At 46.6% G+C, this 14,500-nt stretch overlaps 2 protein-coding genes across 3 annotated transcripts in view; one reads left to right on the top strand and one right to left on the bottom strand.

Annotated features, from left to right (window-relative positions):
- Positions 1–2,417, bottom strand: part of LOC135809250 (NAD-dependent protein deacetylase Sirt6-like) — an 11,444-nt gene extending 9,027 nt beyond the window's left edge. For both annotated transcript variants that reach the window (XR_010552180.1, XM_065322550.1), the window contains exon 1: positions 2,162–2,417. Coding sequence is in view for 1 of the 2 variants with exons in the window: in XM_065322550.1 (XP_065178622.1) it covers positions 2,162–2,227 (66 nt within the window). In the remaining variant the exon portion in view is untranslated. The remainder of the gene's footprint in view (positions 1–2,161) is intronic.
- A 4,036-nt stretch (positions 2,418–6,453) lies between these two features.
- On the top strand, positions 6,454–11,576 carry LOC135809248 (far upstream element-binding protein 1-like). The gene is made up of 2 exons (XM_065322547.1): positions 6,454–8,522; positions 10,433–11,576. The coding sequence occupies exons 1-2, from the start codon at positions 6,676–6,678 to the stop codon at positions 10,437–10,439; spliced, it is 1,854 nt and encodes a 617-aa protein (XP_065178619.1). The 5' UTR covers positions 6,454–6,675; the 3' UTR covers positions 10,440–11,576.
- The last annotated feature ends 2,924 nt before the right edge of the window (positions 11,577–14,500 follow it).

Here is a 14,500-nt window from a genome sequence, read left to right as displayed (position 1 = left end):
CTGGCCGCAAGTCTAGCGGCCCCAGGGCGCTGGCCATGCAGCCGTGAATAAGCGGTAGACACATGAATTTTGTATGCGCTGCAGCGCGCTGGTCGCATTGGATCAACAGTTACATGTGCACTGCACGCAGCGGTCTGTACGCGCTGAGGGCGCCGGCCCCGGTCAATCGACTGGATTTCCATGTCCGCTACAGTAGTAACACCTGTGCGTACTGCACCTAAGTCCTAACACCTTGCGCCAGGCTTTTCGGCTAGTTTAGTGAAAGTCCTTTGCACGAGAGTTTCCCTCAGGACTTAGTCACGGTTTATTTTGATTAACTCCTTTGCCCGGTCCTCTGTGAGCTTCAAAGAGTGTCTGTCGGATTGGTCTCACTTTCTGGAGATGTCGACATGAGCTGCAGTTTCTTCGTCAGCGATTTGCTGGTGATAACTCTTCACTAGACGCTGTACTGTGCCAGTACTGAAATTCAAGCTCGCGAAGCGCTTTTTCAGCTTGTCTATACCTCCCCGCGGTACACAACCCTTGCCACCAGACAGCTGGAAGTAGACAGAAACTGTATTCCCCATAGCTCTGAAATGCGAACATCCCGACCTATTTTACGGACTCGAGCGGAGGTTGCAGCGTTTTCTTGCGCTGACGGAAGTGTTCGTCGGTGGCAGCTCCGTCAAAAAGACTCAAACGAACCGATCGCAACTTCTGTGATGATGTGTGCTGCCATGTTGTCGGATGCAATGGCCAATGGTTATGTTCGGATGGTGAATCGGTGGTTCCATGCCGTATGACACAGGCAGAACACCAAAAAAGCAAGTGCGAAGCGCCAATTTTAACTTGGCAGACCAAGTACATGATTGTATCGAAAATTCAATATATTCAGAACATCAGCATTTAAAAAAATTAAAGCCCGGTCTTCAATAGTAGCACGGGCAACAGGGTCAAGGAAAAACATAAACCCAGGCTCTTATTAGAGAATAATGCCCATCACGGTTTCTTCTTTGCCTGTATTACTTCTGGAGAGAAGGCCTCAGAAATTTAAGTGGTACATGTACCAGTTGTAGTCTTCGGGGTACGGGGTCGAATGGTCTTGGTCCGAGGAAGCTGAGACGCTCCCTTCCTTCTTTAGTCCCAATCGAACTCGCGCACTTCCACCGAAACTGGGTGACTGCGCCCTACTTGATGGGCATTTGTATGCAAAATGTCAATAAAAGCGCCAAGGCTACAACTACCGTAAAGTCGCGGATAAAAGCCGGGCTTGTATGCAAACCATGCTTATATGCACCACTGATATTTTACCAGGCTTGTATGCACATACTATGACATAGAAGCCAGGCTTCTACGCGTGACACGCGTAGATCTACCACTGACTACCGGTATGGCGGCAGTTTTACTATGCACCGTACATAGCGCATGCACTCTTGACCTACCCGAGCCGCGCTTGCAGGCTTCTACGCGCGACAGGCTTATATGCATTTGACCAGTTTGATTTTCAGGCTTCTATCCGCGATGTGCTTGTATGCAAACCCGGCTATTATCCGCGACTTTACGGCATTACTTACAGCATGTTTGGGCGAGTTTCTGTCACTCGAGTTGAACCTTTGAGTTGAACCCTGGTGTGAAAGTTGTCGCCTGCTGGCGTGGTGACCAGGTGACTGGTGTACGCACAAGCACGTGGCCGCTTGTTCAACCATGTTCGATTGGGAATAGGGGCCGAACGCTGCATCGCAGCCTTTTTTGGACCAAAACCAGTCGACTCAGCGTCCAAAAGACTACAACATAGGGACCAATTGCGGTCATCCGCGCTTTCATAAGAACGAAATGGCGCTTTTAGTGACATTTTGCATACAAATCTCCATCTAGTAGGGCGCAGTCACCCAGTTTCGGTGGAAGTGCGTGAGTTCAATTGGGAATAAAGGAGGAAGGGAGTGTCTCAGCTTCCTCGGACCAAGATCCTTCGACTCAGCACCCCGAAGACTACAACTGGCGAACAATTGATTTTAGGCTTAACATCTCCTTTAAAATATCTGACAAGTACATGTCATGACTTTTGTACATGATTTATATACAAGTAGATTATTAATACAGTAATTATCAGGGAGTCGTCAAATACCTAGTACCTGGTATTTGACGACTCCCTGGTAATTTTTTTTTTAAAGTAGCCACTCACCTCTGCCTGTCCGCATTTCCCTTTATTGTCGTACGGGGACAGGCTAGCTGCATAATTCACTGACATGGCCAGCGACGAACTTCAGCGTCTCAACTCTTATCCACTATTCCTCTGTTTGTAGACTACATGCCTCGACACATTTGCCAACTGCTGCAGTCTGAGAGGTTGTTCAGGTTATACGCCGCACTGGACAACTTTCGAGATCGCCTCACATACTACTAGTACAAAGTCATGTAGAAAGTTTAGTTCCACTACACATTTGTAGTAAAATTAATAATTTCGATCGAGTACTCATTGCATGCACGTGCACCCCAGCATGCCAGGCTAGCACTAGCAGCAAAACGCGACACGTGACAAGTGCTTACACTTTTAAAATAATAATTTTTGTAGTACCTTTTGTTAGACATCGACACGCGACGTCGCGACATCGTCGACAGTCAAGAGCGCATAATTTTTTTTATGTTTTAGGCCATCATTTATGTTTCGCGTCAGTTCAACTTCCAGAATCATTATGCGAGAGGTGGAAAAAAATAAAAAAGTTGCAAAATAATAAAAAAGGCTCATCAGAGGTGTATGCACTGTACATAGCACAATAGCTCGTGCATGGTGTACATGTACATTCGAAAGAAAAATCGTACATCGAAGCACAACATCTGGGTTATCAGCATGAGTAAATATTCACTTTGGACAGAGGAGGCAACCGTTGGTGACTATGCTTCGCTGGATTATTGTGCTCAGACTTCAGCAGCGGTGCAAAGAGCTCCGGAACGACGCATCCTCTCAGCTTGAGGCGATCAATGCGGTCTGGTGTAAGCTCATAGAAGATTGCTCCCAGATGCCGAAGAAACGATTTACCAACACTGGCCTAGAGGCCATTTCTGAATCCCAGCTTCGCCGCATGCAACCACTCCACACTGATGACTCGCACGATCGTACACTTACTGTGCATGTTCGATTTTTTTATTTCTTTCCGAAAAAGATCAAAACGTATGCGTGCGGACGACGCGAAACATAGCCATAAAAAATGATGGCCTTATATGGACTCGATCAGGGACAGGGAGTCGTCAAATACCGCGGATCGGACCGGGTAGACCCAGGTGCTCGAAGTCCGTACACTTTTACAGTGTGTGTTTGCCGAGCTGAAACAGTAGCAATGATCACTTGCCAGAATCCTGCTCGTGGATGGAAGGTATCTTGTCCAAGTTTGTTCTGAGGCCAGGCTCGATTGAACCAGGCCATCTTTCGATCCGATCTGTTTCTCTGGAGTTCGCTGATTTTTCACATCAAATTTTTGTGTCGCAGAGGGTACTCTAAGTCCGTACTGATCAGAGGTGACTCGAAATACACACATATTTCTGCTAATTGCTAACTTGCAATCCCTCGGTTACGACGAAAGCACCGAAGGGATATGTTTGGCATGTGCCTCCACCAGTATTTTTTTGCAAAAGCGTAGTTTGTTGCCGAAATGCAAGCTGTTTTTAGTCGGCTCAGAAAAGAAGCAGCTGCGCTGTGAAAACCGCGGGAAAACAGTGGTGGAGATGCCAGGAGTGTCAACCTTTCTGCAAGGATTGGTGGTTCTCTGTAAATTCTTCTCCTCTGGCCATTGTCAGCTCTAAGCTGGCTCTTGATGATTGAGTGAAGGTCTGTTTGACGCTGTGTCCGTTCGAAATCGGTCTCGGCAAAGTTGATTTTTGCATGAAATGTAACCCAATTTATTTGTATTTCGTATGGACACTCGAAAACCCACTCGCGTGGTATGGGACTTCTGCTTATCGTAGATCCCTGAAAATTGCTACGCGAGGAGAACATACCTAGGGCAAGTTCGATTGGTAAGGATCGGGATCGGGATCCAGATCTCAGATCCCTCGGATCCTTCAGATTCAACTGAACACTTTATTTTGGACCTTGACTGTGGCCATGTTGAAAATGGCGCTCACAAGGCACCCAAAAGGGTGAACGTCGTACTCATCCCGTGCGTCGTACAAAAAGTCAACAAGCTCCATCCACGTGTGCGTACCACAATGTGTACAAAAATGATTTTTACCAGCCATATACGCACAAAGGTCACATTTGGATCCGTTGGATCCGGTCAACCCTGCTCCCCGAGGAGGGTTGACCGGATCCAAATCCGAAGGATCCGGATCCGGATCCGACCAATCGAAAGGGTGCGAATCCAGTGGATCCGGTGGATCGGGATCCCGATCCAACCAATCGAACATGCCCCTAGTACCTGTCCCCTCCATAAAATATTTGAGTCGAATACAATAACAGAACATGAAAATTTAATTAATTATGGGCGTACGAACTTAGGATAGCATGTACGGACTTCGAGCACCTGGGTCTACTCGTATACGCGTACTATCAAGAGTACATAACTACACATGTGTAGTTATGTACTCTTGGTACTATAACTTAGTATAAGGCCAAAACAAAAAAATAGGCTTGTTTCCGGTCGGCAACCCCTCAAAAAGGAGACTCGGTCGGCCGGAATGAAACTTTTTTTGGATACTTTTTTTTGGTTCCTCAATCGTTGTGGTATTGATGGACAAGAGCACCTACACATGTACATTGTACATATATCATGGCAAGGATCAATATCAAAGTGGACTGACTCACTGTTCTTGTACAGCATGTGGTGCATTTCTGTTTTCGTACATCCTGAGAAATCAAGCAAACAGTTCGAGTCCTTCCAGCTCCGTTATTCTAGCTCGTAATGACCCCGGAGGTTTTCGAGCCGACAGCTGAGAATCTCTGCTACCTTGTAGGTGTTTCGATTGTGGAATTTGGTTGAGATTTGACTGAGTTATGACTCGTTGAGTGCACTTGCACACATGGCATTGCCACCGTTTGTATACATTTGGGACCAAAAAAAGTTTCAGAATTTGGGAAAAAGTGGCCCGGTCGGGCGACCGGAAACAAGGTCATTATTTGTTTTGGCCTAATAATTATTATTTGACGTAGGCCCTGGATAGATCCATGGACTCGATCGAGTCCATAAAAGCAACGGTGCGCCAATAAAAATGGCGATAAACTCACTCTCCCTACCTAAAATCTACGCCGAAGACCCCGCGCTGACATGTGCGCGCCCATGCAGGGCCGACAACTTTGTGTGGGGGGAGTTTGGCCCTGTCGCTTTGGGTGCATTTTGCATAGCAGGCTCGATCGAGAGCTTCTGGCACTGCTCCGAGATCTGGCCCTACAATGATTATGTAGTAGATCTACTGAGTCTGTACTAGCCTAGATATGCCCTGGCTGGGTGGAAACGACATGCATGCACAAACAACTCAAGCCAAGGGTTCAAATGTATTTTTTAAATTTGTACTACTCCACTGATGATGTTTGTTGTTGGTATTTACTGTAGTGAGAATCAAAGCAGGTACGAAGTTTTCCTTGGCTTTTCGATTGGTTGATTTTTGAGCTTTCTCCACAGCTATTTTCTCTCCAGACCAAAGTCAGAAATTGATGGAAATACATGCACACCATCGTCATGTACTACTGTAGTGACAGTACTACTAGCATCTGCCGAACTGCTGAGCTCCACTGACACAGAGACAACAAGATGTTGACAAGAAAGGGACATCCAATGGTAGGCTCAACAGTTGTCTGCATGAAACCTTGTCCTGACCTGCCCTGCTGAACAAATCGAAACAACAAGTCACAACGTCAGTCTCCCAAGCGCTGCCTCCACCCTATTCACTAGATCCCCGATCTTTGCTGGCTATGTGTTTTGGGCAACATTACCAACGCAGGCCAAGACCAGCACGTCGATGGATAATTTTGTTGCTAAAATCTCTGCTCAATTATAGGTTTCATGTATATCCTGCTGGTTTGTCTCCTTCTTTGCCTTTTCACCCTTGTCTCAGTTTTACTGGCCGTCATCATGATGTGCCATGAGATAATAATACAAAAATACGACTACAGTATAATTGTAGTATCTAGTCCGAAAAAGTGATTTCTAGATTATATGCAAGATTACGTCAAAATTTGTGTCCGCTTCGCCACGGGTCAGGAGCAATATGGAGATACCTCTTGCCTTTTTTTTGTTGACAAAATCACAAACGAGGACAGCAGGGACAGAGTACAGCACTGTAGAGTGTAGTAGGCACGCGTACACGGACTGCATCATGCACGCTACTAGCGCGACGATAAAAAATGTCACGCTGCTCGTACTGCTATGCGGGTTAGTCACACGCAACGAGTCAGCGCAGCAAGTGCGTACCATGTGGTACCAGAGAGTGGAACTGGTACGACTGGCCTGGTAGATCTACAGACTGACTGTCTTTGGCAGTTGAAAAAAAGGTAGTGTAGGCGCCACACTTGTACGCTGAGTTCACCACTCATACTGTTTGACCGCGAAAAAGAGTCTTCGCACTTCATGCACCTGATAAATCTTATGAGTGAACAGAAATTTTTCCCTTTCTTTCATGTTTTGGGGAGTAGTTGGCGCGTTTAGTTTCTATGCATATCCGTACCTGTACCTGCATGCCTGAATATTGCTAAATTTGCTGCTTGCCATGGACGAGCTGGGCAAAGCTCAACCAACCGAAGCGTATAACAACATGGACCAAGCGCCACCGGGAGTTGCTGATCAGAGTTCTTTCCAGGACGCGATGCAGAGGACGAATATCGAGACCCCTATGCAACAGACTGGAAATGGATTCGACGCTGCAGATAATATAAAGCGGCCTTTTGAGGAAATCCCTGGCACCGCGGATAGCACAGGGACTCCGAAGAGGTCTATGATGGAAGGGATGCCTGGTGGCGCGCCTTTCGATGTTGCACAGGCACAAGGCCAAGCAGTTCAGAAAGCTGCAGAATTTCTAAGTGGCCAGACCATTGCAGGTGCCTCGGCTCAGTCTGTCCAGGAGGAGGTGTTGAAAGTGCCGAACCGAATGGTTGGTATTATTATCGGCCGAGGTGGTGAGACTATCAACCGTTTGCAGTCTGAGAGTGGCGCTCGAATTCAATGTGCGCCTCCAGATACAACTCACCATACTATGGAACGTGCCATTACTCTAACTGGTACTAAGGAAGCTATTGCTAGTGGCAGAATGATGATTCAGTCGCTTGTTGATCAAGGACTGCCATCGGAGCCTAGTGCCTCCAACGCAGGTATTATTCATGTCAACAGTGGATTTAGTGGAGCTGGTAGCAACATTCTTCCTGCAGGTGCTCCAGAAGTTGGATCCGAAACCATGGAAATGATGATTCACCAATCTAAAGTTGGTCTTGTCATTGGAAAGGGTGGTGAGACCATCAAGCGCCTTCAGCAGCAGGCAGGTTGCAGGATGCAAATGATCCAAGACGGACCATATACGAATGCGTATGAAAAACCTCTTCGCATTCAGGGCACTGCACAAGCGATCACTGAAGGGCGTGATTTGGTAAATGAGTTAATTCACCAGTCTGATACTACTCCCGCCGGCCAGGAAACATTAGAAGTTCCTGTCCCACGCGAGCTCGTTGGTATGGTCATTGGTCGCAGCGGAGAGCAAATCCGCAAGATCCAGAACGAGACCGGTGTGAGAATTCAGTTCCAGCCAGAGCAGCCGGGGCGGCAAATCCGCAACGCAATCTTGGCAGGAACACCGGAGGGTTTGCCAAAGGCCAAGGTGATGGTCGAAGAGATCGTGGAGAGAGGCCGCAACAGCACGAAAAACATCAGCCAACCTGGACCTTTCCCAGGAACTGGAGCGATGGGCAATTCTGTTGGTGGAATGCGCATGGGTGGTGGAGCTGGCGGTGCATTCCTGGGGCCCAACCAAGTGGTGGATATGCCAGTGCCAGCCAGTCGCTGTGGTCTGATCATTGGACGACATGGCGAAACTATTCGGTCTCTGCAGCAGGAGAGCGGTGCCCATATTCAGCTCAACCGCAACGCAATGTGTGGGCCCGAGGAGAAGATCTTCACCATCGGTGGCACGCCAGAAGAAATCTCACGTGCCCAGCAGTTGATTCGCAACAAGTGTGAAATGGCATCGAATGTCAACAACCATCATGTCGGCCGCAACGAATTTGGCCAGCCGATGATGGGTCAGATGAGTGGCCAGGGCATGTATGGGCAGCAGCAACAACAGCAGCAGGGTCAATGGGGATACCAGATGCAAAATCAAGGCTTCAACCAACCATCCGGAGGTGCTGGCGGCGTTGACGCTCAAGCCTGGGCAGCTTACTACCAGCAGTACTACAACCAGCCCAACATGGGACCCGCTGCAGCAGCTGCATCCACACAGCAAGCTGCAGTGGCAGTGGCCGCAGGCAATGCCGGTGGTAACCCAGGAAGCAACGACATGCAAGCGCAGTGGGCTGAATACTACCGACAACTGGGCTACTTTCCCGGGCAGACCCAGCAGCCGTCCAGGTAAGTTGTGCTTTTCAGTGGCGTTGCACACACGCACAGTACACTGGTGTCTCGCTTATCCAGGTGGTCCGGGACCGGGCACTGCCCATGACTTCGAAATGTCCGTAACTATGAGTCAAGGGGGCAGGGCCAGAGATCTGACGCATTATGTCATTATTTCCACGTGTGCACGGGGTGCCCGGTAGACCGAGGTCTGGATAAGAGAGATGAATTGTGTACACGTTTCAGACTCTTTATTGTAGGCACTTACAAAGGACCATGTGAGATAGCAAGAGTGTGCAACTACCCTGCTGTCCCGACAGAATTTCAAGTTGACGTCATTATTTATGATGCAATGCTCCTTGCACCAGTGATTTACAACATGTGTACTGGTGTCGACGCATCACGTTTATCTTTGCAATGATTTGTACAGGATCAGATGGGCTTTTGTCCACCACAGATTCCGAATTCGTCTGATAATCCGTGTGCAGTGCGCATTGCATCATAAAAATGATGTCAACTTGAAATCCTGTCGAGTTGCACACTCTTGGGGGGTTATGTACTCTTGGAGATAGTAAGCATGGCTTCTAGCGTGTGACGAATGTCAGATACTACAGTCGTGGCAAGTGAAAACCGGCCGTTGCATGAAATGAAGCAGAGCCGTGTTCAGTGCACAGCCCATGTTTCGTATGTCACCCAGTCTCTGGGCTGTTGTATCATGTGGCTGATTTTTGCTTGTCACATCTGTCAAAATGATGTCTTGCCCAGTGCACTGGTGTCTGTGGAAGACTGGTTAGGCCCTCATCAGACTACGTACATAGAAAATCCAGTACAAAATCACATAAAACCTAAAAGGCAACATTTTTCCATGCCTGCATTCAGACTACACATTTTACATGCAATACACAGGCGACCTTTGACCCTACGAAATTGCGCAAGGGGCCTGGGATGTGTGAAAGCAGCGGACAGTCGTACCCGGGTACAAAGTTCGTACAACTGCCTGGTGAAAGTACGATAAATGCAGGAAAGTTGCCTTGTACAAGGGTTGGCACCCTGCCTGAAAGGATTGGGCAGCTTTTTAGGCTTCCCGCCAGATTCTTGTTGTTGTCCTGGAAACTTCTATGTAAATGTGACTTATAGGCTGTTTTGTACCTAGTCTGAAGAGGGCCTAATGAAGGTCTCTTTGTTTTGATGTCTCTGTATTGGTGTTTTATCTTGTGCTTTGTTATGTGCTTCCCTTTGCCAACTTGCAATAACTGATCCGTGCTTGGCATCCGAGACACGAGACCGAATATATTGCTGAACCTCTCACACACTTCTCATCTACAGTATATTCAGATAAAATAGGTCCCGCTGGCTTTGAAAATTCGTTTGGCTGAATTTAGGCTCAAAACCTACTTATATATTTGCTTCTCCATACACGTTCCCATGTATGCCTGCACGGACAACACAATGCGGGATGTACCGTTTTCGAATGTGTCTACCATTTTACATTTGAGACGCCAAAAAGACAAAGGTACCCACTTAAATATGAATGCAGTGTAGGGTCTTTTTTATCAGTTGCTTGACTTACTTTTTCTGTCTTGAGGTTGGGATCCTTGAGTGTTGTAACCCTGCTGGTGATACCCTCAAACATTGCTGCTCAGTGTGAGCCAGCAGCAGCAGCAGAGAAGTTGATTACAGTAGAACCTTCCAACTAAGAACACCCAAAGGAACTGGACAAACGTGTCCGTGTATGGATGTGTCCTGTTTGCAACTTTAATTGCAATTTGATCGGGAATAGTTTGGAACTGCACACAATAGCGTTAAGTCTGTGTGGAGGTGTCCACTAAGGGAGGCTCCACTGTAGGTGTACACTTAGAGCATAAGGCGTTGGTTTTCATTGCATTTGCTCTTCCTGTGCTGCCATAAATTATGTATGCCTTCTGCAGCAGCTGAGTCTCCACACTCCATGTATAAACGTCATGCATTATGTCCTTGCGTCCAATGATATGTCGTCGATGATCGAATGAATGTCATATGAAATGCATGTTGACCCGACATGTACAACCTATGACTTGAAAGAAGGTACGATCCTGTACGTATAAATTGCACATATGCATGTACGTTTATATAAAAAAATCTTTGCTTTTCATGCAATCAAAGTTTCTCTTGTTGTGTTCATGTGCCATGTATGTATATTGCGATGTGTCCTGCTCCTGTAATATCACCATGTTCTATGTTGGTGCTTGCCCCGATTTTCTTCCTTTCCTATTCCCAATTTGCTGTGCATGTTGTGTGCTGAAGTCGATACTTCATCATGCAGAGTAGGTGTGCCATTGTCTCCTTCCTTCGCGGCTTCTTTTCTTTTTCGTTCTTTTCGCTTTGGTGTGAGAGGTGGATGATCCTCACCTCTCTGCTCCTCTTTGCAATGTTTTAGTGTTCACACACACACAAACAGTAGTTGTGCCATCATAGATTTTTCTCACTGAGCGTAGAGTTTTCTGATACACCCATAGTAGTGTGCATGTTCATGTGCTCTCATGACACGGTAACGTTTTCTTTTGCATTCCTTCGCCTAGCGTAGCTCAGGTCTTTGTTGTCTTTTCGCTGCTCTCATAGCATTGCTGGTCGTGGCAAGGAGTGGGTGAATGCGCTGTTGTGTGCAAGTATGTGTGTGCTTCTTTTTTCCCATCCCATCAAGATATTGTGCTTGTTTCGTGCTACCAGGCTTCCACCACCAACTTCTGGATTGCAATCAATTCTGTATTTCTGTTTTGTACTATTTACATCCCTCAGACAAGAATCATTGTGTAATTATGTCTTTGTTCTCTTCTGGCCTCCTCTCCACATCCCTTTTTCTCTCTAGCACTTGTGCTCTCCACTAGTGAACTCTTTTTCCACTTTTGTTTCTGTACTAGGTGCTCTTTAGAGCGAAGCAAATTTCACATTTGCAGGTTTGTCTGTTTTACTTTGTAACCATTGTGTGTCTGTACTCTTTCTGATCCTTTCGTACATCTGTCCTCGTTCAATCTTAGTTCTGTGGCCCAAAGGGTCGCAACTGTCTTGCCTAAACCGGACGTTCATACAAGCCAATTCCTCTGTGTCTTTGAGTGTGGTGGTTTGTACGAAGTCCGTGATGCAAGTGCAGGTGTGCATGGAGTATTACTGTAGTAGCAGTTTTGATGGTGGTTGCTGTCCAGCATACAGCTCACGAGATTCAGTAGATTGCATGGTCTTGATCTGTTTCATTCAGATCAGGGAGCCGTAAAATACGGTATTTTACGACTCCCTGATTCAGATCTTGACCGCTATCGTTGCTATAGGAGACAGTCTGTGGGTGTGCATCCAGTGCATTTGCAGATTTGTGTGCTTCTGCAACGGGCGTACATGGTACACCACCCTCATTATTACAGTTTCAAAGGATGTGCCCATATTTCGTATGACCGGCGTACATTATCGCAATGATTTTGTACACATGCACAGTTTCAGCACAATGACATCACTGATGAAAAGGCTCTTGAATGACAAGTCTTGACGACTCACTCACTGTACTGGTCTGCATGTGCAATGAAGCCAATGATCAATGCTTTCAAGCTTGTCACATGCTGTGACGAATAGTGTTCATGTTTCCAGGGAGTAGTAAAAATAGTATTGCAAGTAGTAATAATTTCTACTCCCTGGTTACTAGTAGTATCAAGAGTAGATAAATTTATCTACTCTTGGTAGTATGCCATACCCAAAGTGGGACTACTAGTACATGTGATGTACATGTAGATGGAGAGACCTGAAAATGTCATCATCTGGCTAGGATATGACGCTGTTATGCAGTGCTTGTGATACAAAACGTATACACTGTGCTGGTATACCGGTAATATTCACTTTGTTGATGAATGAAAGCTGTAAAAAGGCCTTAGGCCTGTGGGGATTGCCCTATTAAAAATTTGATGATAATAATAATAATTTGTAAGAAAGGGTTTGCTCCCCATACCGGAGCAAACCCTTTCTTACAAATTATCGCCGAAGTCGCAACCACTACTTCGTAATAATAATAATAATAATAAAGCATGTTGTGCTGTCACTGTCTCTTTTCTCCAGGTAGAGGCATCTCGACTTCACAACGATTTCCAGTTGCTCTCGTAGTCCAGATGCGAACACTCTACAACACTACCACAGCATGGTTACTGTTGCCGCTCCGCACGACTGTGCCACACCAGGTAAATCCGTGTGTTGATTTTACTCGTAGGGTTATGGGTACAGTGTATGGGGAAGACGCCATCGCCATTAAATATTTCATTCAGTTGTAGTGACAGTATTATGTTTTGTGTTGTTTCTCGCCAGTCCAGTCACCATCATCCAGAGCCTGCAAACTCCGGCAAACAGTGCCGACAGCCCTGGCACGATCTACAAGTTGGCGTATACCGGCAGAATCGGCCAAACATTATAGCCGTGCTTCTCGCTGCTCCAGCCATGACCAGGTGTAACGAAGCTGGCATCAACTCCAGCCATAGCACAGGTTCCAACTGGCCATCAACCTCCTCCCTCCCCCCCCCCCCCCCCCCCCACTAGCAAACCAAATATGTGACTACTACAGTAATGTAGCCCGGCCTCATTACTAGTGACACTCAAATCACGGTCTTTTAGCTTTGGGGGAGGGGAAGGGCCAAAGTGTGACTGACAGCCAGACGTTTTACTTTCAAAGCTAATTTTTTTACCGGATGAACTTTGTTGATTTTCCTGGCTGTATACGAGTAACTTCCAGCGCAAGGTATGATTGCAATATCCATACTTGCCCAGTCATAATTTTCTCTCATTTCCCTTATTTTCCTGGTTTTCACCAATTTCGGCCATTTTCTCTTTTTTGGGCAATTTTTGATTATTTTGCATATCTTTTACGGGTAGTCGGGTACCCGTGCTACCCGTGAGTACCTCGGGTAGACGGGTACAGAATAGTACCCGAAAACCCAAAGTCGCAGATGACATCAAGTACAGTGGATGCGTACACATTCATGTAATATTCTGCATGTCTACCCAGTGTGTAAGGGAAGGGGTGCATTGTGGTGGTACCATGGAAACATTACCCGGGCCAATCGGGTACCCGTGGAAAATTATCCGAACCCGATGCCCGAAGAAAATGCTACCCGACTCGGCCCTAGTATTTTTCTGCAATTTTTGGCAATTTTTTCCGCAATTTTTATTCATTTCTAACCAATTGCCCATTGGATATTGGGGGACCAAAACCTGAGTTTCTTTATTGTCAGATCGCCCCTACATGTGTGATTCTGTGAAATGCAGGGCCCCATGTGCCTTTGTCACACCACAAAACAACCTTTTTTGAACACTCATGCCGTCATGGTTCAGTGCCAATACCGGTAGTTTTCCATCAAAGTCAAAAATCCCGGTATGCCGGTAGTGACCCTAGTTTCCCGGGGAAAGTCACCTGGTCACCTCCCTCTACCCCCCCCCCCCATCATGGGGTTCAAGTGGGGCTTTTGTAAACATCCACTGCATGCTGAGTGCACAGTATGTTATATTCAAAAGTCTCAGTAGGTCACGCCTTACCAATGGTTTACTCAATACAGCGGTACTTGGAGTGAAGGTGACATGGATGCAGCTAACGAGGTTTGCCCCCTTGTCGGCCGCTTGGTTGTGAGAGTTACCACCTTACTCTTGCCTTTAGCGCTGCATCTGCCACCCTGGTACATTGTATCACAGGCATGGTGGTGGCCTGGCACGAGCAAAACCGCTTCCTATACTATTATTAAGCTGGCCCAAGTTAGTTATGTTTCTCAATACAACTGTATAGCCGGTTGTAACGTGGACGTGCTAACTTTAATGTTATGTGCACTGTTGTGCAATGCCACTGCACTGGGCATCATCGATTCATGACTGTATCTTTGTCCTGTACAGTCTGTATCAGCTATTGCGCGCCCTTTTGTTTTCAGCGTTTTATCAGTATCCTATGCATCACTCACTACAAGCGATAAAAATGCATTTTGCTTTTGATATTATTAATTTTT

The sequence above is a fragment of the Sycon ciliatum genome, chromosome 2 (assembly GCF_964019385.1).
Source record: "Sycon ciliatum chromosome 2, ocSycCili1.1, whole genome shotgun sequence".
Taxonomy (NCBI): Eukaryota; Metazoa; Porifera; class Calcarea; order Leucosolenida; family Sycettidae; genus Sycon; species Sycon ciliatum.
This window is presented reverse-complemented; position numbering and strand designations above follow the sequence as displayed.